The sequence below is a fragment of the Carassius gibelio genome, chromosome A20, assembly GCF_023724105.1.
Source record: "Carassius gibelio isolate Cgi1373 ecotype wild population from Czech Republic chromosome A20, carGib1.2-hapl.c, whole genome shotgun sequence".
In the NCBI taxonomy this organism is placed as follows: domain Eukaryota; kingdom Metazoa; phylum Chordata; class Actinopteri; order Cypriniformes; family Cyprinidae; genus Carassius; species Carassius gibelio.
In genome coordinates, this window is record NC_068390.1 from 17,339,580 (window position 1) to 17,366,064 (window position 26,485).

General features: G+C 37.0%; 1 protein-coding gene across 2 annotated transcripts in view; it reads left to right on the forward strand.

The window, feature by feature from the left end:
* Positions 1–287: 287 nt before the first annotated feature.
* Positions 288–26,485, forward strand: part of LOC127938708 (A-kinase anchor protein 12) — a 34,953-nt gene continuing 8,755 nt past the window's right edge. The window contains exons 1-2 of one of the 2 annotated variants that reach the window (XM_052535527.1): positions 288–586; positions 16,049–16,151. In XM_052535527.1, the coding sequence (XP_052391487.1) occupies positions 476–586; positions 16,049–16,151 (214 nt within the window). In that variant the 5' untranslated portion in view covers positions 288–475. Of the gene's footprint in view, positions 587–16,048; positions 16,152–23,073; positions 23,350–26,485 lie in introns of those variants that run through there. The other variant, XM_052535528.1, reaches the window with a different exon arrangement.

Here is a 26,485-nt window from a genome sequence, read left to right on the forward strand (position 1 = left end):
TTTTTTATTTTGTGCAGGAGCTCAAAATTATTTTATTGATTAAATATCATACCACATCCATACCATTTTATTTTAATTATTAAAAAATGACACCAACTTATAAACTAAACAGATATATCCTATAAGTTCATGCCTCAAAACTGTATTTTGTCCATCTAAATCTTCTATAACTTATACTATCATCTTCGAGGTTGTTGGCCATATTAAATGCGTGTCGTGCAGGCTGATGGTGCTGCGCTCCCGGTGTTGGGTCTCTCTCTGGTTTGATGCTGTAAGGCGTGTCTGGCTGCTCTCCATGTGATACTGATGGGAGGAGGGCTGCTAAAAGTGAACCTACAGACCCTTTTCAACAATTTCCAAAGCAGACAACCCTCGGGACGGACTGCAGGACGCATTTATACGGGCTGTTGGATACCTACTTCCTTTTGAACGCTCATTATTTGACTAAGAGTGGAGAACAGCGACGTTATTCATCATGGGAGCGACACCATCCGTGCAGCGGGATGCGAAGAGCCCTGAAGATGCGCCAGAGGACATCGGCGCGGAGCTCGGCGACACTCAAGATGGAGAAAACGGAGACGGAAAGGTAACACTAGGTTTGAAAAGTAATATTGTCGCTCTGAGATGACGTTTTAGATGTGTGTGGGGATATTAGAGGAGCAAAACACTCCACATGCTCATTTAAGTGTCCCCGTTTGGGACCCCCTGAGTCAGATGTGTGGCGCAGCTAGTTATTGAGCTGTGCTTCATGTAAACACCTGATACCTCCTCACACACAGCTGTGATTGCGATAGCCGCTTTTGTGATTCGCTTTAGCAGGTACTCGGGAAACGTTGAAACGGGTTTGCTTATGTCTATTATTAGAGCTAAAGTTTAATGAGTATATTTGCAGTAATGCAGTGTTGTTGTCAGATTGTCTCCACCGGTTAATTAGCTTCAGCTTTTTTATTTTATTTTATTTATTTATTTATTTATTTATTTATTTATTTATTTAGATCCAGAAAACATTGGATGTCGTCAGGGAAGAGAAAACTGAGATATGACTGCATTTCTATCCCATTCCCAATTTCCCATGATGAAGGTGCATGTCTTCAATATTTTATGACATCGTGAGTCAGATATAGTCTATCCTGCTGGGTGGTCTCTTTGGTGTTTGAATGTGTTTATTTCCTTGACATCATACTATTATCATTATCATTCAAGTTCTGCTTCTGAATATATCATTCAAAAACAGCAGTGCTTTCATACTGAATATTAGCATGAGGCTGCAAAATTAATCATAGTCATATGTTCATATTATCACAGCATGACTACAAATGAGATATAAGTTTTATGCAGGAGTTCTAAACAAAGTTATTGAGGATATAGGCAAAAAATTTGGCCAGTATAACTTTTCATATATTCTATACATTTTTGAATGCTTTATGAGTTTCTAAGCAACAAATGGACCGTAACAGGTTGAGTGAAGAAACACAAATTTCCCTTCTTCCTCCAAGTATTTTGTAATCACTCCGTTTATGATCTACTCCAGGTTTTTTATTTCCTTCCCACTGATGAAAAAACAAACAAACATTGTTCTCAAACATACACTCCAATTACAATTCATAACTATTTTAGGTTGACAAATTGATGGCTGATTTGCATGAATTTGTACGATCTGCTTATTCTCCAATGATGGTTTAGACATGGATCCTCATGAAAACTTTTTATTTTTATTTTTATTTTATTTTTTATTGTGTTTTTGTACAAATCAAATCGTAAAATAGTTAAGTCATCATGAGATTGGGTTGGCTCCAACCATTCTGGGAGTTTTTCACTCTTGCGTGATCCCTTACTTAATTTAGAGGCACAAATTTGCACTATGCTGTTATTTCTTGCCATGTGCCAAATCAAGGGGTGCATAACTTACACCTTGCTGTTATATTGCTTGAAAGCTCTATGTATTGAAATGACGGGATAATGTAGCAAGCAGAAGCCATGCAAAAACTCAGGGGTTTACCAAGAATCGGAGGATGATTTTTGATGGGATAACCGGAAATCATTTTATTATGATATATTATACAGTTAGATTATTTCAAGAGTTGCTGGAGTGAGTCGCTGACATATACAAAAGCGCTATACAAAATAAACTTGAACTGAATTGAATATGAATTCTCCCCTCGTGTCGTTCCAAGCCCAAGACTTATTTTCTTCACAATGAAAGATATTTCGAAGAATGCTAGTAACAAATAGTTTTGTTTACCATTGATGAAAAACGAAAGTCTGGTCCAGGTTTGGAACGAGGCATGAGAGTGAGTAAATGATGACAGAATTTACATTTTTGGATGAACTGTCCCTTTAAGTATCATGGGATAACTCCTGAATGTTGTTTAATTAGTCCACACTATAATCTACTACTATACCATTAATTTAAACATTTTTTGGCATAAAACCTATGACAATTTCATCTGATGTTAACACAGTCAAATCCAGTATTGATTACTTTTATTATTTAAAAAGTGCTTTTACAAAAACCATAGAGAAAATAATTGACAAATGCATTACAGAGATGATCCCGGTGTATCGATTTTGCATATTCGGAAGTGGAAAGCGTATTCATTGTAGATGCTCTTGTATATCTACCAAATTCAGTCTGGAGCTGAGAAAATGTTAGTTTTGTATGTTGTTATTTTATTTATTAGAGATCAGCACAACAACAGTGTTAATTATGAAACTATACCCAACAGACCACAGCTTGTTTTAGGAGAGAAATGTGCAGAAATACGATGGGACACATTTTGTTCTTGAAAAGAGTTACAATTCTATTGAAAGAAGGTACAAACAAGGCAATGACCTTGCATTTTTTTCTCCCAGCATTTCGTTCTTCTTCTTCAGCTGTTTAGTTTCTGTGAAGTGCATGAAGATTGTCTGACCAGCTGAGCTTGTATAGCCTACAATATGTGCCTTTTTTAACAGGCAAGCCTGAAAGAATAAACATGTAGTTGTTGGAACAAGACCGTAAACACAAAAAAACACTGTCTGACTGAATTATGTGTAAATCTAAATCTAGACTGAAACATGTTGAAACCTGTGTGAGATATGGAATATTCAAAAGTCTACCGTTTGTTATTTATCAGATAAGGACCCCTTGAACAGGTGTGGTCTGGCAAGACAGTGTATGTCTGCATTCACTTAAGCAATACAACTGTGCTGTGTATACAGCATTTGTGTGAGGCGCCCTACTGGAGATGTGGTAGATAAACTTCCTCTCTGGCATGCATAGGAATTTTAGCCATTTCTCTCGCTCTTTCACACACACTTGCGCTAACTTAAAATGGGTCAAAACAAAACCTAGATGAGATTGAGCACCATCTCCTCACATTTTAACATTTCCTCCCCTTGAAATGCCTCCAAAACACAAAAAAAAAAAAAACAGGGGCTGAAGCTCGGCGCTCGACTCTTTTCAGACTCTTTGCTGTGGATTCAATGCTAAGCCCCAAGACTTAATTACAAACATTAACTCACAATGATGCCTATGTTTCCCTTACTATAAGATACACACTTGGGCCTTTTTCCAAACCAACAAAGCACTGATTGACAAGTCCATTAACACCCTTTAGTTATCTGGAGTAGATTCTCGCTTTTCAAAGTCTGAAAACACTCAAAACCTTCAATAAGCTTGCATAAACTTGTTTAACTTTATCAAGGATGGTATAAAACCCTTTATATGTCAGAGAGGTAATGAGAGAAGGGGTGGTGTGGGAGCGTTTGCAATCAGATAAGAGCCTTATAAAGGATGGGACCCGAGAAGAGAGGGGAGGAGTGGAGAGCGAAGAGAACAGAGGGCCTATTTAGGATGGGTTGGAGGACAAGTCCCGGGGCAGAGGGGTGCTGTGTGTGCATCGGCCCGAGGAAAGAGAACTAGAGAGAGAGAGAGTGATGCAAGGAGGGGGACGTGGGTGGAAGGTTGTTGGTTTGAATGGGAACATATCACATAGAAAGAGTGAAAGAGAGGGCACTGCGAAGGAAAACAACTAGATGGATAATTAGCACGTGCTTTGCTACTGGGGGTGACGAGAACAGTAAAGGAGAGAGAGAGGGGTGCATTCTTCTTTTTGCAAGTAAAAAGAAATGAGTAAACATTTGTTCAAAAGGTAATAAACACGAGATGGCATGCTGATTCTTGTGCAGTCACACTGAATAAAGGTAATGTTGAATACAGAACACAGGTTCTGAATACAGGTTAGTTTTGTGGTTGTTATTATTATAATTTTTGCACCTTAAGGTTAATCATCTAAATGATTAACTCATCTAAATGAGTATGAGCCTAGGACCTGCTGACCACTTGAATTGTATATATTCAATGCAATGTCCAATGACAGTTTTGAAATGCAGTAAGGGAAAGGGAAAGTATGAAAAGACCATTAGTCACTTAAAGGCACTTAAAATAATTCACATAAATGAAGGATTCAGATGGAGAGTGTCATCAGCCAGAGAGAGGGAAGGTGCCAGAGAAGGAAAATCTATTTAGTTTTAATATCTGGTTTAGAAAAGAAAATGATTTTGTGTGCTTGATTCTTTTTTTCTTTTTTATATATTCTGTTAATCAGGTGTTAAGTGAGCGTTCATAGTTTTTTGTTGGACAATTACATCAGTTATTAGAGGGAGCACCCTGTTTCAGAGCAGGAATCATTTCCAGAAAAGGAAATTAGAAGAGGCATGATGTTCATGAAGTTACTTCCTGTTTAAAGATCATGTTATTCTCCTGATTGTGTGTTATTTAGAGCAGAAATTTAAGCTATTTTTAAATAAAAAAAGGGATGAAAATTAAATTAGTGAAAGGAATACAAATATGACATAATATTTCTATATCAATTAAATGCTGTTCTTTTGAACTCTGTATTCATGAGAGAATTCTGTATGATACATTTTTTATTCATGTTTTTTCTACCCAAAAAAATAAATAAAAAGGCAGTACAACTGTTTTCAACAATGATAATAATACAGAATGTTTCGTGCATCAGATCTAAATATAAATGTTGTTTCTGAGGAATTGTGTGACACTGCAGACTGGATTAATGACTGCTGAAAATACAGCTTTGCTATCAAAGGAATACATTACACTTCAAAATATATTCAAATGGAAAACAATCATTTAAAATTGTAGATCATATTTCAAAATATGATTGTTTTAACAGAATTTTTGATCATATAAAAGCAGCTTTGGTGAGTATAAGAGACTTACTAATAAAAAATATTGATGTGTTGTCATTGAATCCTTTGCTAATGTTGTCTTTGGTTTGTTGTTTACAGAAAAAATAATCATCAAACGTCTGAACCAAATTTGTGTTTAGAAATACAGACAGTCTTGTCATTGATTCTGACTCTGCTGGTGCCATCTCAATTTCCCTCTCTCTTTGACTCTTAATTTGCATCTCATTGGTGCTCTCTTATTAGAAAGGACCTGTTTACATGGGTCAAAATAGATGGCTTCTATTTTCACCAGCCAGCTCCCACTGTCCTCCTCCATCACATTCACCCTCTTTTTTGTGTTTCCACTCCCCTCCTCCCCTCTCTCCCTCTTTAGAAGTGAAGTTGGCCTCATAAAATGTTAATAAGTGCCAGAGTTACATAAAAACACAGTCTTCCAGAATAGAAAAAAACAGAGGCCAGTGAGGACAAAGGTAGAAAGAAGAGACTGTTTATAATACACGAGGCATCCTTTGACATATCTTCTTTAATTAACAATATGGAGCAAAGAAATATTTAATTCCTTTTCTCAAGTAAACAAGCAATGTTATTCCCTCATCTTCTGAGCTACTCTTCACTGGCAGTGGGCTTGTGCTGATAAAAGCAAAGCACTCTCTTCTTGTGGACATCCCTGGCTAAGTGCTTTCATCAGGAGCCAGCATCAATAACGTTTCATTACTGCTCTGCCAGAAAAAGACAATCCCTGTCAACCGTTTACTTTTGTCTGCACTTCACAGTTCAAGAAACCTATTGTGCTGCTGAACAACAACTAAAGGCTCCTAGATGTGCAGGCTTCACAGCTTATTACAGAAGTAGTGGAGACTATCGACTTATAGCTCATTTGAAGATAACCATCATCCGGAAGCTTCACTAGGATGGATTCTGGAAGTCTTTTGGATTTGAAAGTGAATCCTCAACCACAGGTGCCTGAATGCTTTTGAATATGTACATTTGACTTAAAAATGTGGGTTAAATTATTGGCATCTTTGTGCATACTGTTTCCAGTTAAATTAAATCTGCGAACAAAGGAAGATGCCATAAAAACTACAGTGTAATGAGTTATGGCAGATTGTGTTGTCCAGCTGGTCCTGGGCTGTTCGCATGCGAGTTTTATTGCTTTTAGATGATGTCATAACCCTTGTTTCTCTGTAAATAAGCAAACACAGCCTCCACAATATTTACAAGGCTGATTTTTTAAAACTGGCCATAAAAGTCATAGATGCTCTTTTCTGTGCAGTGTTTTTGTTATGCATGTAGCAATCAGCCTTTGAATCAAAGAGATTATGCAAATACAAACACTCCTACACAGTGTAATAATGATGATGTCAACTAAATTGAGCAGAAGCCACAATCAGTGGATGATTCTGTCATCACAGACAGGGACCACTCCCATTCAAATGAACCCCAAAACAGATGATCTGATATGTGTTTGTTCCTGAAAAAGAAGAGATGGTTACTGAGCTTCAGCTGAAATTTTTGCAAAACATTTTGACTGCTATTTTTCCCCCAGCAATTTAACGTTGCTTTTACCTCGTGAAAAGAATTTCCTATTGAAGATGACAGCAATAATGCATTCAATCATTACAGAGATTACAGCATTAAATTGTATATATCCAGGCATATCTGTGTAGACGAGTACATGAGTATTATGCCATGCAAATGTATTTTTGGCAGTTGTGCTTATGCCTTATTTGCATAATATCTTTATTGAATCTGGTACAAAAATGCAGGCATCATGTGCAAATAAACAATGGTAGATCAGTCTTTGTGAATTTCCCTTAATGTAGCATTTTCTTAGTTTATGAATGTATTCCATTTTAACAGTGTGGGTGGGCTTTAGCTGTGCCCCTTAAGGAGTTGTAGTTCAATGATTTCAATGAGATGTAGTAATTAAAGTGTGGATTCCATTTGCCAGGCGAGGGAGTCATAAGGCTTAGTCAGATTTGTCTTCCTACTCTCCTAACAGCCCTTAAATCTGACCAAAATTCATCTGTCATGACAATCGTGGCAGATGTAAAGGCTTCTTGATAAATCCTTTTATTCACATTAAAGAATAAACTTCTGCTGTGCGAGTTAAGAGTGAATAATATTTGTTCCAGCTGTTTGTGGAGCTCTCATCAAGATCCCTTAACTGATTTCGAATTACTGATGGAATGGAGAATACAGGACGTTTGATAGCAGAGTGTAACTGTGCTGGCTGTGAGTAAAATCAATATATAACAATGACAAAATTCCCATTAAGAAGATATAAGAATTCAAAACATTCAGTATCTCCCTTCCACCAATATGGATCAATGATTTTTATCAGCTGTGATATAAAGTAAACAGGAACACTATTATTTTCCCGCACATCTAAGCATGTTGTTTCTATAGGATCTGGAGCTTCTAACGGCAGCAGCAGGGATGCAATGACTTTACCAATTAATGTGAATTTACTCCACCATTTTGAGTGTTACTCTTTCTCCCATTCCTAGTAATATGAGCGATCACATTGCATCACATGACGCGAGACATCACATCGCTTGCTATTGTAACCTAGGCACAGTTCACATGCCTTCGGTTTCATATTGTCCCTGTGTTGTTTGTTACTTTGGCTTTGTAGAACAGCTAAACAAAGAAGGAAGCCAGATGAGGAGTTAAGGACTTCCTTTTTCAGACACATGCACTGATTCTCCTTCACTGCAGTGCAGATTCTCATCAGCTTAGTGCTGTACCTAAAATAGCCAGCTGCTATCCTCTCTCTCTCTCTCTCTCTCTCTCTCTCCCTCTCACACACACATACATACACACTGTCCTTCAAATAACCCTACTTCATCTTTGAAAGACAAATCATGACTCATGCCTCTTGACGAACTGCTGTGATCCCTGTTTCTGGTAAAGGTGCACATGTTTCTGTATATGCGAGTGTTTGGGGAGGAAGTTAGAAAGCAAAGCACATATCAAATTTGTAAGTGTTCAGGGAGAGCTGTAAAATCTCAGCACAATCATGTATTGATTGAAAGGTCATATATCGCTCTGGTTTACTGCAGTGCCGGGGCATTTAGAAATGTTATCTTAAAACCTACACTGACCTACTGTCAGGAGATTTAGAGAACACAAAAGTCCTAGAATGCACTGTAGTAAACACTGGTTGAATTGTCTGGCTTTATTAGAGATGGAATCTTATCGCTGGCTGAGTAAGAAGAAGATATGCAAGATTCATATACAATGGTTATGAAAACAGAGATGCTCATAGGTAAAAGCTGATATTATATAGCTCATATTAGTTCAGGTAAAAACATTTTAGTAATTAGTAATTTCTTTATTACTCACCCTCATGTTGTTTCAAACCTGTTTTACTACCTGTCCAACACAAAAGAATATATTTTGGAAAAAATAGTGGCAACCAAACCGTTTTGATTACTATTATGGACTAAAAACCAGACACATTTCTCAAAATATATATTTTTTTATGTTCCACAGAAGAAAAAAAGTCAAAAATGATGACACGATTTTCATTTTTGGTTGAACTATACACTTTAAGGTTTTTTTGAAAGCATTTGTGAATGTGCATGTCTCCACCAAATTTTGTCATATGCCTTTACCACAGTAACATTGTTAAGGCATAAAATAAAATCAGGCAGCATGTGATAATCACTAAAAGCTCAGTTCCTTTTGTCTGAAACATTTCTGTATCTTCTTTGGTTGGATAACAACATCATGTGGCTGTTGGCAGCAGTGTGTGAACTAATTTTCCTGGTGTTGTATCTAATCTTCTCCGGTCTCCTGAGAAAAAGCACTTTGTGTCTGTCCAACAACAGATGGGAAATGTCATTTTAACGTGTCAGCAGTCACAGTTTGCGAAAGTGTGACTGCTAGTAGTTTGTTAAGTTTGTTAGGACGGTGGCAAGTTGACAGGTGAATTAAATACTGGTTTTGATGGATCCTATAAATAGGGCTTTTTAGTGCAGAATTTTTTATTGATAACATTGTTCATATATTAGGAGAACTATCCCTTTTTTTCTGCAGTGATTTAACCAATGCAGTTTCACCATTTCCACCAGATCCCTTAAACTCCAGAATGCTGTTTCTTCAAAATAACAGGAGAGTCACATCTGAACTGTTCCTTTCTCCTTATGATCTGAATCACAGTAGGACCCTTGGGATTGAGCAAGAGGAGCAGGTTTATTTTTTCAGATGGACTGTCGGGGCGCTGAATCTGGGACGGTCTGTCCGATCTGCCAGAGACACAGGGAGGTCCTGTCCTATCACAATGATGTTTGATCATGAGGGTGGCCTTAGTGACAGCTGTTTGGGGAGTGGAAGGAACAGAATACAGGAGGCAGGAGACAAATAAGGGGTCAGGCAAATCAGGAAAAAGCACAGTTGGGTGGCTCGCAGCTTGGAAGACTTTCTGCATGGACATTTCTATGTACAAGTTCCTGGAATTTGTAACAGAATCGCTCCTTTTTTGTATATAGTTTCGAGTCGGTGCCAAAAAATAAATTCCTCCTCCATCGAACAAGAAGTAAAGAATTCACTGCATATGTTTCCATGAAACAAACAAATCTGAAGCCAACGTGAAGGAAGTTTTAGCAAAGCGAGCACTTAATCCCTAACTGCCTTGCAGATATGTGGTTTATCAAGTCAGGGTGAAGAAATGCATAGCTGTCACTATGCTATTTGTAAATGTGAAGCTCAAATGCCATAAATTTGCCACAGTCTAATAAGTTTAGGCAATAAGATGATGTGTTTGTCTGCCTTTGAAACCACAGATTTTCCCCTTCAGTGTGTGAGAAATGGTCGGTTTGGAGTGTGGCGCTCTGGGTCTGATTCAGACTTTGAGAAGGCTGATGATTTGTGGATCTCAAAGACTGTTGTGATCTCGAGCAGTGTTACTGATTCAAATCAACTTACATGTACATTTAATATGATTAGGTGTGCAAGGGTGCAGTATATTTCAGTGGCCTGTTTGTCAGGATCAAGTTGTAAGCACTAGCCAGTAAAATAACTGGGGCAGTTTACCAAAGTAATACTACACAAGTGTAGATTGTCTGTGAAGTAAGTGACTGAACTAAGAGAGACTGAGGTTTGCTGTGTGTTGCCAGAGGCTGATCACTTCACATCTGTGTTTGTGTCAAATGAGATGATGTATGCAATTGGTGGCCTCTCCAGTACCGAGTATGTTTTACCCAAGTGTGTCTGTGTGTGTAAATCCCTACACAAAGCATGTACTTTTCTCTCGTGCTGGATGAATAGTTTACTGTCAAGTTTAAGTCAAATAAGATGAATATGTATAATGTGTGTACATCAAAAACAGCTAAATTAGAGAAGTAAATCTTCTCCAAAAAGATCCTGACAATCATTGATTTAAATTAAATTGAAATGCCTAAAAAGAGTATGGAAATTATTTGGAAACCATTTCCCCTAAACCAACAACGAATGAAAGCATGGTGTTTTGGATCCCAATGGCTTTTATTGAATGGGAGTTCTTCAAAATATGAGTTCAAAAATGAAAAATAAAAACACTTTTGTATCCTGCTGAATTTTCTTACTAGCCTATGCCTTTAATAATGAAGCAGTGTGCTAAGCAATTGGTGAAAGCAAGAGGATACAGTGAAAAACTGTTTGGTGGCTTATAGTTTGTTGTATGAGGGAGGTTTATTTTCTCAACTGGGAGGATTGTGTTTGTGTTTGGAACATAAACAGTGTATAATCATGCATCCATCATGAGATCTCAAATGCTAACCTCAATTACAGTTTCTCTGCAAGCAGATTACAATACAGCAAAAGCAAGCAATGAGGTTAATAGTCAGTAACAGAGCTTCAGAGTGGAAATAATATCCCAGCTGGACAATTGAGCAATGTGGATTCAATTCAATGACTGTGGTCTATTATGATTCCCTGTGGTCTAAAATGTTTATCATCCCTCTGACATCAGAATTTGTATTAATGTCAAACATTTTAGGGCCAATATTCAGTTATATGTCAAACCTCATTACACAAAATACTTTGTTTCGCCCATAGTAATTAGGCTTCATGTACAATAATTGTAATAGCTTTCCTTGTGGTAATCAAATTGCTTAGAGGGACAGTTCACCCAAAAGTAAAAATGATTAGTCATAATTTACTCACCCTTATGTTATTCCAAACCTGTACAACTTTATTTCTGTGCAACATAAAAAAGGCATTTTTTCTGAATTCTATGGAGAAGGGAAAAAACTTTTAAGACAATTTTCAAATGACCTTCCTCTGTGTCCACAGAGGAAAGTAAGTCATGCTAGTTCGAAATGACACCAAGATGAGTAATAAATGAAGGCAGAATATTTGGGTGGAGTATCCCTTAAAGTAAGAGTACTTAGCTCCTCTATTTCAGCCTTTCTGCTGCTGATTTTGGATGTAAAATCATACTTTCCTATAGGCTCCTTTGATAACATATTCTATCATCTATCAGTCCCACAGGGTTCAGTGTTCTGACCTCTGTTATTGTCTGTCTACAGCTTGATTATACATGTTTTTGCTTATCACCCTTACCAAAAAGTGTAATGTATAGTATAATTCAAGTTTATTTTATTAAGTGTACTTATTTAAAGTTCAAGTATATTTGAAGTATACTTTATGTAGCAAGTATACAAATATCAGTGTTCTAGTAGTATACTTGAAAGTGTACTATTTCAATACTCCCTGGGACTGAATTGGCCCACTTTCTAGTATATAAAAGTATTCCATAACGTTACAGTCAGTTTTGATGCTGTTTCATGTCAGATTATTGTGTTAGATTACATTTGTTAGTATCTGTTGTTCCTTTTTCTTTATAACTTGTTTTTTTTTTTTGGAAATTCTGTGCAGAAAATTTGTACTAGCGCCCTCTACCGCATAATAATGAAAATACGGATTCTAGGAGTATAGCTCAAATATATTTAGAATTTTTGTAAGTATGAGTCAAGTATACTTAAATGTCATTTTAAGTATATTTCTGTGGAGTACACAAAGCCCATTTCTGAGAAGTACATAAAAAGTAATCTAAAAGCATACTTTCCTATTTTTAGCTTGAATAAACTTTTTCGTAAGGGCACTTCTATAAAGATGATTCACAGTTCTACATCTTATGTCCCCTTTCGTCTGCAGAAGTGATCTCAGTCGCATCTCTGACCACTCTGAACTTGGAAGGTTTCTTATAATTAACTCATCCCCTGCTGCTCTCCATTCTCCATTCTTACAATTGGCAGAATTAGATTTGAACACTTTTTTTCTAGCCTACAATACAGGAAAGTGCTGGCGTCCTTTTAGATACAGGCAGCGACTGAACCATACACCAGGCACATACATCATTGTGTAGTCCTCCATGTGTCTATCCAGGTTAGGACATTTCTCTGTTCTTGTCTTCCAGTGTTGAAATGGCACCCCATAAATACAGTTTTGACTGTTCTTACTGACATATCTACAGAACAGTTTTCTGAAAAATACTTTTAAAATTAAAATATACCCTTACAACTAACCAAAACAGATATTCTATAATATTCTATGTTTCTATAAGTTTCTTGATGTTAATCAAATGGTGAAGAGATATCCCTCTGTCATTTCCTGTTTTCTCTCTGTGATACTGTCCTCATCAGCAAGGGGTCAAATGGCAGAAGTTAGAAGGCATGGATAAACCATGACCCCCATAAGGATTTTATTACCTTAAACTAGAACTTGTAGCTTTGCGTATTTGTCACATATATACTTTCTGGACCTCTCACAGTCTATATGGCATTGTGTGTTATGCATGCATGTAAAATTTGGAGTCATATATCATGGTTATAGTAATGTTGTCAGTGTTGCTGACATATATTACTAGCCTTGGCTTTCAGTTTTATGAGCTATATGAGAATTCAATATACAGTAAATTACACCCTGTTGAAGGACATTTTTACACTATAATTCATCTTAAGGTGTTTAAATTGGCATTTAAGTGACTGAGGCCACAAGTTCAGGTGTTTTGCAAAATCTTAATTATTTATATTTTCACACCAAGAGACCAAGGTTTGTCCATTGATGTTTCATTTTTCATTATTTAGCAAAAAATAAGAGACATACACACAACAAATCCACTTTTAAATATATCTTATGTTCATACACTCATCACTTATACGGGCTCCATCTGTTGATGGGCATTTTAAATCCAGTTTTCAGTCAGTTTTGTAAACTTTAACAGTCCAAAATGTTATGAACACCAAGGGACTCTTAAAAACTTTAGAAGGTCACATCTGAAAGATGACTGCCATTTGGAGTATTCGACAACTGGATGGATGTTTAAGACAGCATGAATTCTCCTCTGCTTTGCTGTCTTTCCCTGTCCTACAGAAAAGAGATTTGCAACCTCTCTGCAGAGTGATTTGTGGGATGGTGCCGAACTGAGCATTGAGACTGCAGAAGAGGAGGGAGGAAGAGCAGAGAAAAGGAGTCTGACAGATCAGTGCAACACAGGGCAGCAGAACAGATGGAAGCATGAAAAAGACTGCAAGATTGCAAAAAGGTGTATTTCCAGATAATACAAATTTAGGAAGGACATAGGAAAGCTATTTTTTTTTAAATGTACAGCATACTGAAAACAGCGGAGCACAAGGAAGTCACAATTCACAATCATAACAACACACTAACACCTGATGTCACACCTCTGTGCAAACCTTCCACTGACAAGTGTGTGCTACCATAAAGACAAAATGTGTTTACCTTTACTTATTTCAGAAAAACACTTAAAAACACTCACATTGTCAGTATTTTTGTTGGTTGAACGGTTGTTAAATGTCCCAGTGAGTCACAATCTTAGAAAAGGATCAAGTGTGTCACCAGCGGGCTCAAATATTGTAGCTTTTGAGTACATCAATTTGATCAAGAAAATTAAAGAATCTCTTTATTTCACTATGTATGCATTTATTTGATCAAAAATACAGTAAAACAATACAATTTTGAAATATTAATGAACCTTAAAATAACTTTATAACTTAATATGTTTTCAAATGTCATTTATTCATGTCCTGGTAAAATTAAATGTACAGCAGCCATTACTCCAGTCTTTATTGTGAGATGACATGATCATTCAGAAATGATTTTCGTGTAATGATTGAGTGCGCAAATAACATTTCTTATTATCAGTGTTGAAAACAGTTGTGCTGGTTAATATTTTTGTGGAAACTGATACTTTTTAGCATTTATTTGAAATAAAGTTATTTTTTGTGACATTATAAATGTCTAAGTGTTTTCTTGTAAACAATTTAATGCATCCATGCTGTGTAAAAGCCTTAATTTCTTAAAAAAAATATGTATATATAACTGACCCCAAATTTTGAAGAGCAGTGTTTTTCAAGACCTTAAAAGTGATGGATCTGTAAATGGAAAGTGACGTCAGGTCAGATGAAGGAGGGGATGAAATAGAGCTATGGTAGGGGAATTTGGGTGGGGTTGCCCCATCAGGCTGGAATTCAGTGAAGGGGTCCTGGAATGTGGAGAATGCCTGTGGGTCAGAGGCTTGAATGGGTTAAAAGGACACCTGCTGGACCACTGTCAAAGCTGGATGAAGTTTTGGATTTAGTCTCCTTGCTTGTTTATTTCTGTCTCTAAACAGAAAGGTTCTTAACAAAATTGCATTGCTCACATATTTTCCGATAGTCTCACAAGAGTGTCCTTTGTGATTCCCATTACTGTTCTATTATTAAACTAGTCTGAAGCCTAATTGACCTTTAATTTAATAGTACTGTGCAAAGTGGAAAGGCTTTCTGATATGATATTGTAAAGTCTTTGGTCCCAGTTTTCTCAAATCTTTATGGAATTCAAAAACCAAACAAAGAATAAAAAATGAAGGTAAAGGGTGAAAAACTTATATATAAAAGTTTTATATAAAACTTATAAGAAAATTAACACATTTATTAATGTTAACCTTTCAGAAGGCCGTTTGAGATGGTGAAGTTACCAGAGTATACAGGTGCTTTTTAGATTACAGTCCTGTCCAGCAATGCTGACTGAATCCAAAATGTGATCAACAGCGTTCAGTTGAGAATCGGGACATTCTGCCATCACTGAAATATTTAATGTGTCCGAGGGAATTGTGAATCCTTGGTTATGTGATTACACTGTCCAAATTCCTGAGCCACTCAGATGGGTGATTTATCTTTGAATCTTTCTAATCTGTCTTATTGTATGACATCAATGGCGTTTTAAATTATAATGTACTCGGCATGGAAGCTGACACTGAAATTAAAACCATGAACTGTCAAATCCTTTCTCAAATTTTCGTCTTCAGCTGAGTTCTTTTCCTGCACCTGTTTTAACACTTCAGTTTAGTACATAAGAGAAGTGCCAAACTGTCTGAATAGTGCACAGCCCCTTTACTGGATCTTCACAAGAGGTGCCTCCCTTTTGGAACTCAGTCTGATTTTTTAAAGCAAGTTTGGTTAAGATAACCACCTTAAAAACATGAAAGAAGCCAGTATTTTTGACCAGATTAATGCAGCTGTGGTGAGTATGAGACTTCTTTCAACAACAAAAAAAAAGTTTTTTAAATCTTACTAACAATCTTACTTTTAATCTTACTCCAAACTCTTCAAAAATAGTGTATGTTATTATGTGTACATTATAAAGCACATTTGATTATACCTATATGACCAAAATCCAAAATCAGAACAAGCTAAGGGTACAACTGAGAAACATTTGGTGCAGAGAGAGGGAAAATATGTCCGATATAATTGCAATATATGACCATATTGAATAGCTCCACATTAAATTGTATCGCCATACCTTTTGCTGAAAAGACTGTTACAGTTCTAACTCTTCATGTCTGTCTTCTTTCTTTCTTTTTTAGCCTCTTCAGAAGAATGGACAGATCTCCATTTCCAGTCTAAACGGGAAAACAGACGATCAGACAGAGCATAATGTCCACACAGAGGAGAACCCACCAGCTGAGGGTAGGTGCTCATAACCACATGTGCTTGAACATTGTATGTATATATCGCTCTCATATCTTTATTACCATGTCTGTGTGTGTGGTATGACAATGACTGACACTAATAGTGGGCCACCTCCCAGCAGAATGTGAGGCTTAAGATGTGATCTCTATCTTTTTATCTGTGTGTCCTCGTTCCCCAACTGATCCTTCTCATAATCCTTAGCTATCCTAAAAACAAGAACACCTACATAGAGTCTGCAGTGAGTGGAGACCAACATAGACCTCTTTAGTCCCCTAACAATAGTCTGTGAGAAGACCCTTGAGCAATAATGCATGCGTGTTTGTTTTTATTCACTTTTTTTGTGTTCCTTTCTTTCTTTTCAGCTCAGAGAGACCACCGAGATGCTTCCCCCCAAGAATATTTAGCAAGCCATGACCTAGCTGACCTCTTAAAGAGGTGTATGTTTGTAATAAGATAGCCTTACAGCATGTTTAAAAATCTTAGGTGTCTTTAAATTTGGAAGTCAAATAACATGCTTTGTTGTGCTCAAATGGAGAAATTTCATCATGAATAAAAAAAAAGAAAGGCATGCTGACGAATAGCACAATAATTGTATATAGAGAGCCATTAAACTAAAAAATAAAACAAATGCATTTAGCATTTTCATTAATAATCATGACTATAAAATGAGTTATGGTTCTAGTAGTGTACCATATAGCTTTTAAAGGTTAGTATGTCAAATAGTGATTCAAGTAGTAAATTCTCAAGCTTATAATGTAATCAGTCATTTTTTTTATTCGTTATTTACATAAATTTTTTGACATTCACCCTATCTGTCACTGACACATTGAAGTTCACACCGAAGTAGCAATCCCTATTTTTTGACTGAATTAATAAAGTTATTAATGTCACAGATCTGACATTGCTATTTATCTCATAAACATTGTCTTTTTATATAAAAGTGTATCAAAGCAAGAACAAAAGAAAGATTGACTGGAAATGAGTGGGTTTCATTACTAAGGCAAGGACAGAAAGCAAAAACAAGGCCAAATACTCTCTTCTGTGCCACATCTGAAAGTGTAGACACATTTACGCTCAAATAAAACCTGTTCCTTGTTGTGATTGTAAATGCAGTGAGACATTACGAATAAAAGACTCAAGCATGACAATACCAGGACAAACCCCTTGAAACACTCCAGAAATGCCTCCGTAATGGCTTTATTTAATCTGCATGATTAATGCGTGCCAGCCAAGAGTATTTAGCCATAATTTTTCTAGCATGCTCAGTGCAACTGTTTATTTTCTCCAGAATCCCCAGAGTACCAGAAAAACCCCTGGAATGTTTTATAGAAATGAACTGAGAAAATAATGTGCATAAAACGAATGTGTTGATATATCTGTCTGTTCTACATTGTTAAGAAACCTCCCAAAATATGACGCTGTTGGGTTTTAGTGCAACTTTACAATTGAAACCATCTACACAGAGTCATATAAAGACAGATGAGAGAGAAGTATGATTATTTTGGTGTCCACGCTGCCAAAAATGTCTCCGGTATTGTGCAATGTCTCCCCTGCCAAAATCAGCAAAGAAGAAAGAAGTGCTCTCTATATTAAAAACACATACATTTTTACCATTCCCTTTAATCAGCATCTTATTGATTTTGACTGCACCTGGCGTTTCAAATGAATCACGAATACACACGAGCTCACTCATTCACATACACCTGACTGAACTGATGCGCTTATGTCAGCAGGAAATTACAAACACAGATTTACTTCCCTGAACTACATGTACAGACATGCATCAGATACTGTATACAAAAGTGTTTTAATGAATTAAGTTCACCCACCCACCCATCCACTCAAACACACACACACACACACACACACACACACAAGCTGGCTGCCAGGCATTTAGGAGGCGGCGACATGAGTGAGTCCAGAGAGTGAGCTCAACCATTATCTCATACACAGTCCTCCCCCACAGAGCCGAGTGTGTGTGTGTGTGTGTGTGTTTTTACTCTGATAGCATATGAGTCTGTGTTCCATATCAAACATGTTTTAACAGGCTGTATGTGATTATCTGTTTATCTCCTGAATTGAGTCTTGCTGGCATAAGCTATCCGTTTAGTCAGTGTGTTTTTGTGCGTGTGACTTTTTTCTGTGGAATTGTGTCCAAGGAGAGCGCCGCCTCTATGAGTGTTGATAATTGCTTTAGCTTTTATTATTCGTTTTCAGAATTTGAATCCAAATCTGAGTGATTTGATTTTTTTGACAATTGTGTGTGTGGTCAGTTTTTAACTTCTGAGAATCACTTTTCCAGAGCTGCATTATGATTTGAGGTCAGATTCCAGGAAAATTATGAACATATTTTCATTTTGATTAAATGCTTGTTTTCTCGTTTAAAATAGAAACTATTCAGGTCAGGGTCTTTCTAAACCACACTCGAATTACACTGATTTCTTACATTGAGATTTATTAGTAACTTTGGATTTTCTTGACTGAGAAAACATTTGATACTACGAGTATGTTTTAGTAATACTCACGCTGTTGATCTGAGAAACACGCAGATGAGGAAAGTTGAGATGACATGAGAATGGAATGTGAGAAGTGTGGAGCGATGAAGGCTTTGGCAGAAAGAGAAAACCACAGGCAGAGTGTGAATATGTGTTTGATTAAGAGTAATTTAATTCCTTTCATTTGCAGCAATAAAATTGTATATATGAACAGAGAAAAAGTACATAAATTAAAAGATATAAGAGTTTTCCATGTGAAAGCAGAAAAAGAGTCTAGTTTTTTTATTGTTTGGCTGTTAAACATTCATTCTGACTGTGGATATTGACAAAAGGATATTGAAAGTGAGATTTGGTTTGGGTAGAAAGGGAATACATAGTTCAGACAATCAAAAGTTGGCTTGATGTTTTACATTACAACATGTTTAGATAGAATCTCCCCGACTTATTACCATTGGGTGATTAATGTGAATGTCTCATATGTGTCACTGAGATAAGTCATGTCATGACCTAGTAGTTTGCCAAACATATTCATATAATATATCAAAAGTGACAGTAAAGAAATGTACATTAACCTGTTAAATGTCACCCCGTCCCGTATACGGGACACCTACGTTGACTATACTATATAACAATCAAATTTAATCTAATCTTGACAAACTATATATCGTTGGAAAGGTCTAAGACTCCCAAATATATATTATACCAATATTTTTTGTTAAAAATTATGTAGGAAAAGTAATAGATCAATTTATGAGAGTGCACCCTCAGAAATCTACATTACAAAAGGAGCTTTGACCTTTGTTTAAAAAAAAGACTTCCTCGTTGCCTTTTTCTCTATCACATTTTAGAAATCATCAGAAGTTATATATCACTTGAAAAAATCAAATCTCAAAATTCATCCTTCAAAACCCATTTTAAAATCAGACATTGCATTACCATGTAAATGGCACATCAAAATCATGTTACAAAATGTTTTCAGTCATGAAATATAAAAATTTAGGTTTGTATCATGCATATTCAAGTCTATCTTCAAAAACGTGAGTGACAGTTATCAGGTTCAAAAAACATTCTGTTTCAGATGAATGTTGTTCTTCTGAACTTTCTATTTATCAGAAAAATCATTATAAATAGTAAGAAGCACCGCTGTTTTCAACATTAAATCAACACAACACAATGATTTCTGAAGGATCATGTGACACACTGAAAGCTGAAGTAATGGCTGCTGAAAATCCAGCTTTGCCATCACAGGAATAAATTACATTTAAATAATATTAATATAGAAAATATATATTTTAAAATAAATATTTCAAAATGTTACTGTTTTATTGTATTTTTGATCAAATAAAGGCAGCTTTGGTGAGCCTAACAAGAAAAAAAAGCTGATCAAAAATGTTTGAATGGTAGTATATATTACAGTATCCTTGATGTAGGTACATAGAGCACAAGTACACCAAAGGGACTACAACCATGAGGTGAATTGTGATGTCCGGTACAAGTTGTTCCTATCACTGGGACAGATCATGGAGTAGTTATGCACTATCAGTAATCTGAGTCATGTTCATAGTGTCCTTTCTGAAAAGTGACAAAAGTAGCCCCGGAATAATGAAGGAAACTGGTGAGGGAATCGGAAGCAATGATGCAAAAGAATGAGTGTGCTTCCTGCACAGCATTCCTCAGCTTCCTCAATCCATAGAAAGCAAAGGAAATGGGAAGAATAAAATAAGGAAAGCTTGATATAGAGACGTAGAGTCGGAAAAGAAGGTACGAAATGCAGAGATGCCGTGTGAAAGATAATGTAGTGAGCTAAATCAGGCGAACGTATAAAGCGGGAGACTGCTGGTGAGTTAGAGACAGTTCTCTGATCCTGGCCAGATCTTCACACAGCTCTCATTTCCTTTTCCTCCCATTATTTCGACATCATCTTCCTGGCTCAGGGAATGCGTGCACAGATGAGGGCGTTTGTATGTGGAAGTATGTGAGTACGTGTGTGAGTTGGGGTCTGCAATGACGTCGCAGCATCCCCTGCAAGCCCCCAGGCCACTGGGAAGCCTACTTCCACATGTTCCCAGCCAAAACAGACCGCCGGCTGCTCACGCTTCTGTGTTTGATCACATTTTTCTGATGCAGCAGATAACATGGATGTCATTCTGGGTATCAGATTCCGCATGACAGACCGTGACTGTGATTAGCTGTTGGTATTTTATCACATCTTTCTACATCGGGCTGGAATAGACTATCTATGTTAGTTGTGTCTTCATCACCAAATCCTCAAATATGACTCAGTTTATAAGTGATACATTCAGGAAGAAGCAGAGAACAAGCTTCCTCTTTTGAGGAATGTCCATTTCAGTAGTAAGGGAGCGACTCACACTGTCTTTATTGTGAGAGAGTCTGTGCTTATTAAATTCCACTCCTATGGAGTCACTGGGGGCAAAAATCCTTACCCATATGTCAAATCCCTCTGATCTGAGTCCCATGGCTTTGTCTGTTGCTATACATCCCAATAAAGTCTGAGACAGCTCTTCATTCATCAGCTATTCAAGAAGAATTTACCCTACTTGTCCCCCTTCTAGCTTTGTGCCCAAACACTTAAGTTAATGTGTAGCACTATAGCCCATTTCAGTAACTTAAAACATCACAATAACACTTAATACAATTCATTTCTGGTAAAGTGATTGATACAGAAAGAAGTTGTGGTTTAGTGAATAAAATACCAATCTTAACCAGATGAGTTTCCGCATATTCCAGACCAATCCAGACCAAACTGGGTTAGAGTTGTTATCACCCATTTAGAAGAAGATTTTAGCTGGAACTCCCACATTCCATGGGAACAATAGCAAGGTGTGAGATGTCTGATTAGATCCTTGTATGCTGAGGAATCTCACTGGTATTCTTCAGCCATCCTCCTTTAACCAAATTTGAATGAAATAAGCTGCCTCAGTTTACACTTGGATGAACCATTAGCAATGTAGAGTGACAGCCTCATAACATTAGCCCTCCACTAGCAGGCTGGGAAGCAAATTTGAAAGTCACTTAATTTGCTAGGTTCTCACGTAAGAAAAATATAATTCTATTGAAGGGGTCATCAGATGTTGTACACAATCACCCTATAATAATAAAAATCCACCCATGTGGTTTTTAATCTACAAAAATCTTTACCCTTTCTCAAATTGAGCCGAACTCAGATGCCTGTCTTTGTTACGTCACATATACAGGCCCCTCCCACCATAGTTTGATTGACAGTGGCGTTTCAGCAGAGATTGGACTGGTGCTTTCCTTAGACCCACCCTGAGTGAGCTGACATCAGTCCATCATCGTTTCACCTTCGGAGCAGATGTAGACAAGAATTGACTCCTAAGCGATTGAGGTGTTCTGTTGTTGGATGTAATAATGAACATAGCAGTCTTAATTTACTTTCGACATCTGAGCCGCTGAAGACGCAGTGGATTACAGAGAGGGGCGGGGTCAGCAGAGTTCATTAACATTTAAAGGAAAATGCTACAAAACTGTGTGCTCTTAAAAAAGCTGTTTTTTTACACTACTATTGAGAAATTTTAACCAAACTATGTTACATACTTTTCATTAAGACCCTAAAGAATCATATCAACTTGTGAAAAATGGGCATCTAATGACCCCTTTAAGAGAGACATTTTTACTAAACACAGTATTTTTCCTGAAATATTTTAAAGTAGCAGAAGGTTAGCATATGATGACATATGTTCAGGGTCCAAAATTCACTAATGTAGGTAAAACTGGCTTGTGTTAATAAAGAGCCGTTTTACACAGTTTCCCTGAATGGCTAGTAGTCAAGATACTGCAACACAATATGCAACTGCAACACAATGAACTGAGAGTGATATAAAGAGTGAGCTTGGTAAAGTGAGAGGGAGAAGAAGCAGAAAGATAATATATTGGAGAATGTATTGTAGAGGTCCTCATTTCACCCTTGTCTATTTTATGTGTCATATGGATACCAACGCCTAGGATGAGAGACAGAAAGGGGAGATGGAGCTCTGTGAAACATCATGCACAGAAATGCCGTTGATAACTTGAGTAATCTTCCCTCCTTTCACACACACACACACACACACACACACACACACACACACACACACACACACACACACACACACACACACACACACCTTTTAACTACAACTTATATCAAAAATATCTGTCATTTTGAAAAGGGAAAGAAAATGCTGGGAAAAGGAATGTTAGTGTTTGAGTGAGTGGGTGGAGGGAGTGTGTACTGTAAAGAGGAGTGGAAGAGGAAGGAAGAAGGAAACTCATTCAGCAGAGAGAGGCAGAGAACAGCTGAAAAGCTGAGAAGGAGTGGGGGGTAGTGGGGAGAGGGGAGAGGGGAGGGGGTGCATGGGTGGGGTTGTCCCACATAGGACATGTGTCAGCGTCTGTTGAAATGTATGTTACCCACCCGCTCTCCTCATTCGCACCCAGAAACTCAGAAGAGGAGACGTCTGGCTTCAACACAAGCTCACAGGACAGTGAAAGAGAAGGAAACAAGAGTGTAGACTTAAAGCCTATCAGCTGATCATAGTCTGAGAGGAAGCAGGACTTTTACAAGCGAGTTCAAAAAGCATCACCATCAGCAACAGTTAAACAGCAATTGTTTTTCTTTCTTTTTTCCAGAAAAGTAATTGAAAACATTTTTAAAATGCTTGGGACAATAACTCTAACAGGTAAGATGCATCTAAAATATATGATTCTAGTTGGGGCGCTTCACTGTGATTAGTGGGGGGCAGTAATAATTAATACCTCTAGGAATTTCTTGACATGTTGATGTTTCATTTTCGGGTTTATTATTATTATTGGGTTAAATTACACATTTATGTTATTCAGTATTTATTTAAATTTGTGGACAAATTCTAATACAGCATGCCTGGTCTGTAGCTTTTGGCATCATTGTATAGAGTGTAATGTTGTTAAATACTGCTCAGTGTCTGTTGTTGTTTTTTTTTATTCTTTTTTAAATCAGAAAATACTGAATTGATTTTTCATTTGAGAAATGAATTGCTTTCACTTACATATCTCAAGGTTCTTGTGTGTATGTTTTATTGTTTTGCATTTCATTAATCCATGGCCTTAGATTGAATATAGAACATATGAAACATCAGATTTCAAGAAATCCTTAAAGGTTTCAGTATTCAGTGTGTACAAATACATAGTGTTATATTTGTTTTCATATTAAATTCCAAAATTCCTCTATATATTGACAGTGATGCTTAGAGTGGTAAAGTCACATTTACAGTCTGTTAATGTAAAGCATCAACTTTTAATTGTGGGTGACCAACCTGAACTGTAGAAGGATTTATCTGTTTACCATTTCATATGTAGTATGAGAAAACAGTAAAGTTGGTGGGTTTATACATGTACTGCATACAATTCTTGGAAATGTTCAGTTCTGATGGGCTTCAGTGGTCACAGATGTCCTTCTTTTTAAGATATTTGAATGAGTTTTTAAGCCCCTCAGATCTTAGTCCGGGTTCTCTGGAGGTGGTGTGGGTGTATGGAATTGATTACCTGCTGCACATGACTCCAGAGAGTGTTTTGATTAGCTGGGACTGTATATTAGGATTTTGTGTGAATGTTCTTATCTGATGTGTATGTCAGTTTAATCAGTTTTACCCTAAATTGACCATTTCATTTTATTTTAATGGGCTTAAATTTTATGTATGCAGAACTTTGGAAGTTTATTACTTTTCTGTTTACTTTGTGTTATTATTCACCACTACCCACGTTAAAAAGTGGATACTGATAGTGTCAGTAATGAAATCTTGATGGTTTCATGATTCAGATCTATGTTAAAGGGAGTCAGAGTCACTAAAGTGTAGTTATAAAGTTTGGGGGGTGTGGTTGTTGGCCTGGTAGGGGTCCAAAATTTCTGTAGCTTCCCTAAACTCACAGACTCCTCTAATGAACAGCCTGTATTTGCATGTAACAGCAAGGGGCAGAGGGTTGTTGACCATTACCTCAGACCCATCTCAACAAACATCCACCCCTCCCCCGTCTTTCTCGACTATCACACCACTGTGATTTCAGATGGCATTTGCCCCCACCCATTCCAAATTGCTCACCAACAGTTCCACACTTTAACCACCACAATAAACACGTTATCATATTCCTTGGCTTGAGTTTCCCCAGTCTGAGCCACCGCTGAGACAAAGTCAAATGTAAGGCAACTGGTGGTTTCACCAAGTTTGACCCATTTTGTCTTTCGTGTTCATGTAAATATAAATTTGCACATATACAGAGCCTCCCTGTCTCCAGTGTGAAGCAACAGCAGTCTGTCCTTTTTACATGAAAATGTGTGTCCTTCATAGTTAAAACATTACAACAGTGTATGAAGAAACCTCCTGGAATACACCCAAATGAGACATTTGTAAAATAATGTTAAGATGAATTAAGAGCATATCATCTGTAGTTGCAGATCTCTCAAATCCTGTGTAATGTAAACAACGAAGAAGAAAAATGACTGCATGTTTAAGGCTGGTTTCTAGTTTTATTATATAGGCGGGCAGCTTCTTATGTTTGCCTGTTTAGTGTGAGATTTTGATCCCACCCAACTTTCCTTCTTTTCCGAAAACTTCTACACAACTGGGAATGTTTAAACTAAAAGACTTGCTAATTGTTTTGCTAATTAGTCTTCCATATCACCAGGATTAATAATACATTTCTATCTGTTATTCTATATGGCTTCCCATAATGCCTTTTTCTCATTTTACAACAAGGATCATCATGGAAGTTTAAGTTCCAGGATGGACAATAGTGTGGGCCCCCCACCCTTTTTAGCCAAAGCAGGGGAAAAAAACAGGCCTTTTGTGAGACAAAGAGGAGAACACAATAGTCCTCCTAAACTGAAGTTTAGAATTTGGTTTTGTCTGTGGGGGGGATGGTTTGTTGTATTGTAGGGGGATGGGGATGCCATTGCATCCCTGTTGAATTGTGGGATTAGGGTCGTCCTTCACTAAATTTAAAGCATACATTGAAAACACAGAACTTCTTTTTAGTTTTAAATAAACAGAAAATGGATTTATAAAAATAAGAGTACATCTTCACTGAACGACATCTACAGCATAAACAGCATCTGTATTTTATTTTAATGAATGTATGTTGTCCTAAGAATCTGATATGATGGCAGGCAGTAGATATAAGCCATTCCTGTTGTTTAGGTGTCAAATTTTCAAGGTTAGGGTAATAAGTCCTAGACTTTACCAGTCACATAAAAAATAAATCCTTCTAGAACAATTTATAAATCATTTTGATCTCTGGCTTAAGTTGTTTTGATAGATAAATGCTTTGCTGCCTCTTTATCTTGGCCTGTGTCATACAAGTGTTTAGGAAGCCAAGTAATGTGATATCCATGCATTAAAAATGCTTGGAATTTGTTTTTAAAGTCACTGGGTGGGTTTCAGACCCTAGAGCAAGAGCAAACAGAGCCAGATGTGAACAGTCCCTTGCTAGGTTGGATGTCAAAGGGAAACTGGGCCTCTAGGAGGCTCACACTGCATGTGAACCCGACTCCCTCTTCCTAGCCCCACACCCTCAAAACCAACCCACTCTTGTCAAAACACAGATAGACATGGGAGGAATTCAAGACATTATGAGTTTGTATGTGTGTGTTCTCTTGTTTATCTCACCTGTTGCCATCTTAGTTGTAACATTTTGTCTTGGAAACTTAGATACTGTGCACATATACATGCTTAAAGAGGTTTAATAAAGTGAAGTCATTGTGTTTTATTAAATAAGGCCGATTTCATAGTCCAAAAGTTTGGCAACATATCCTGCATTACTGTGAAGCTTACAACATGGAAATTT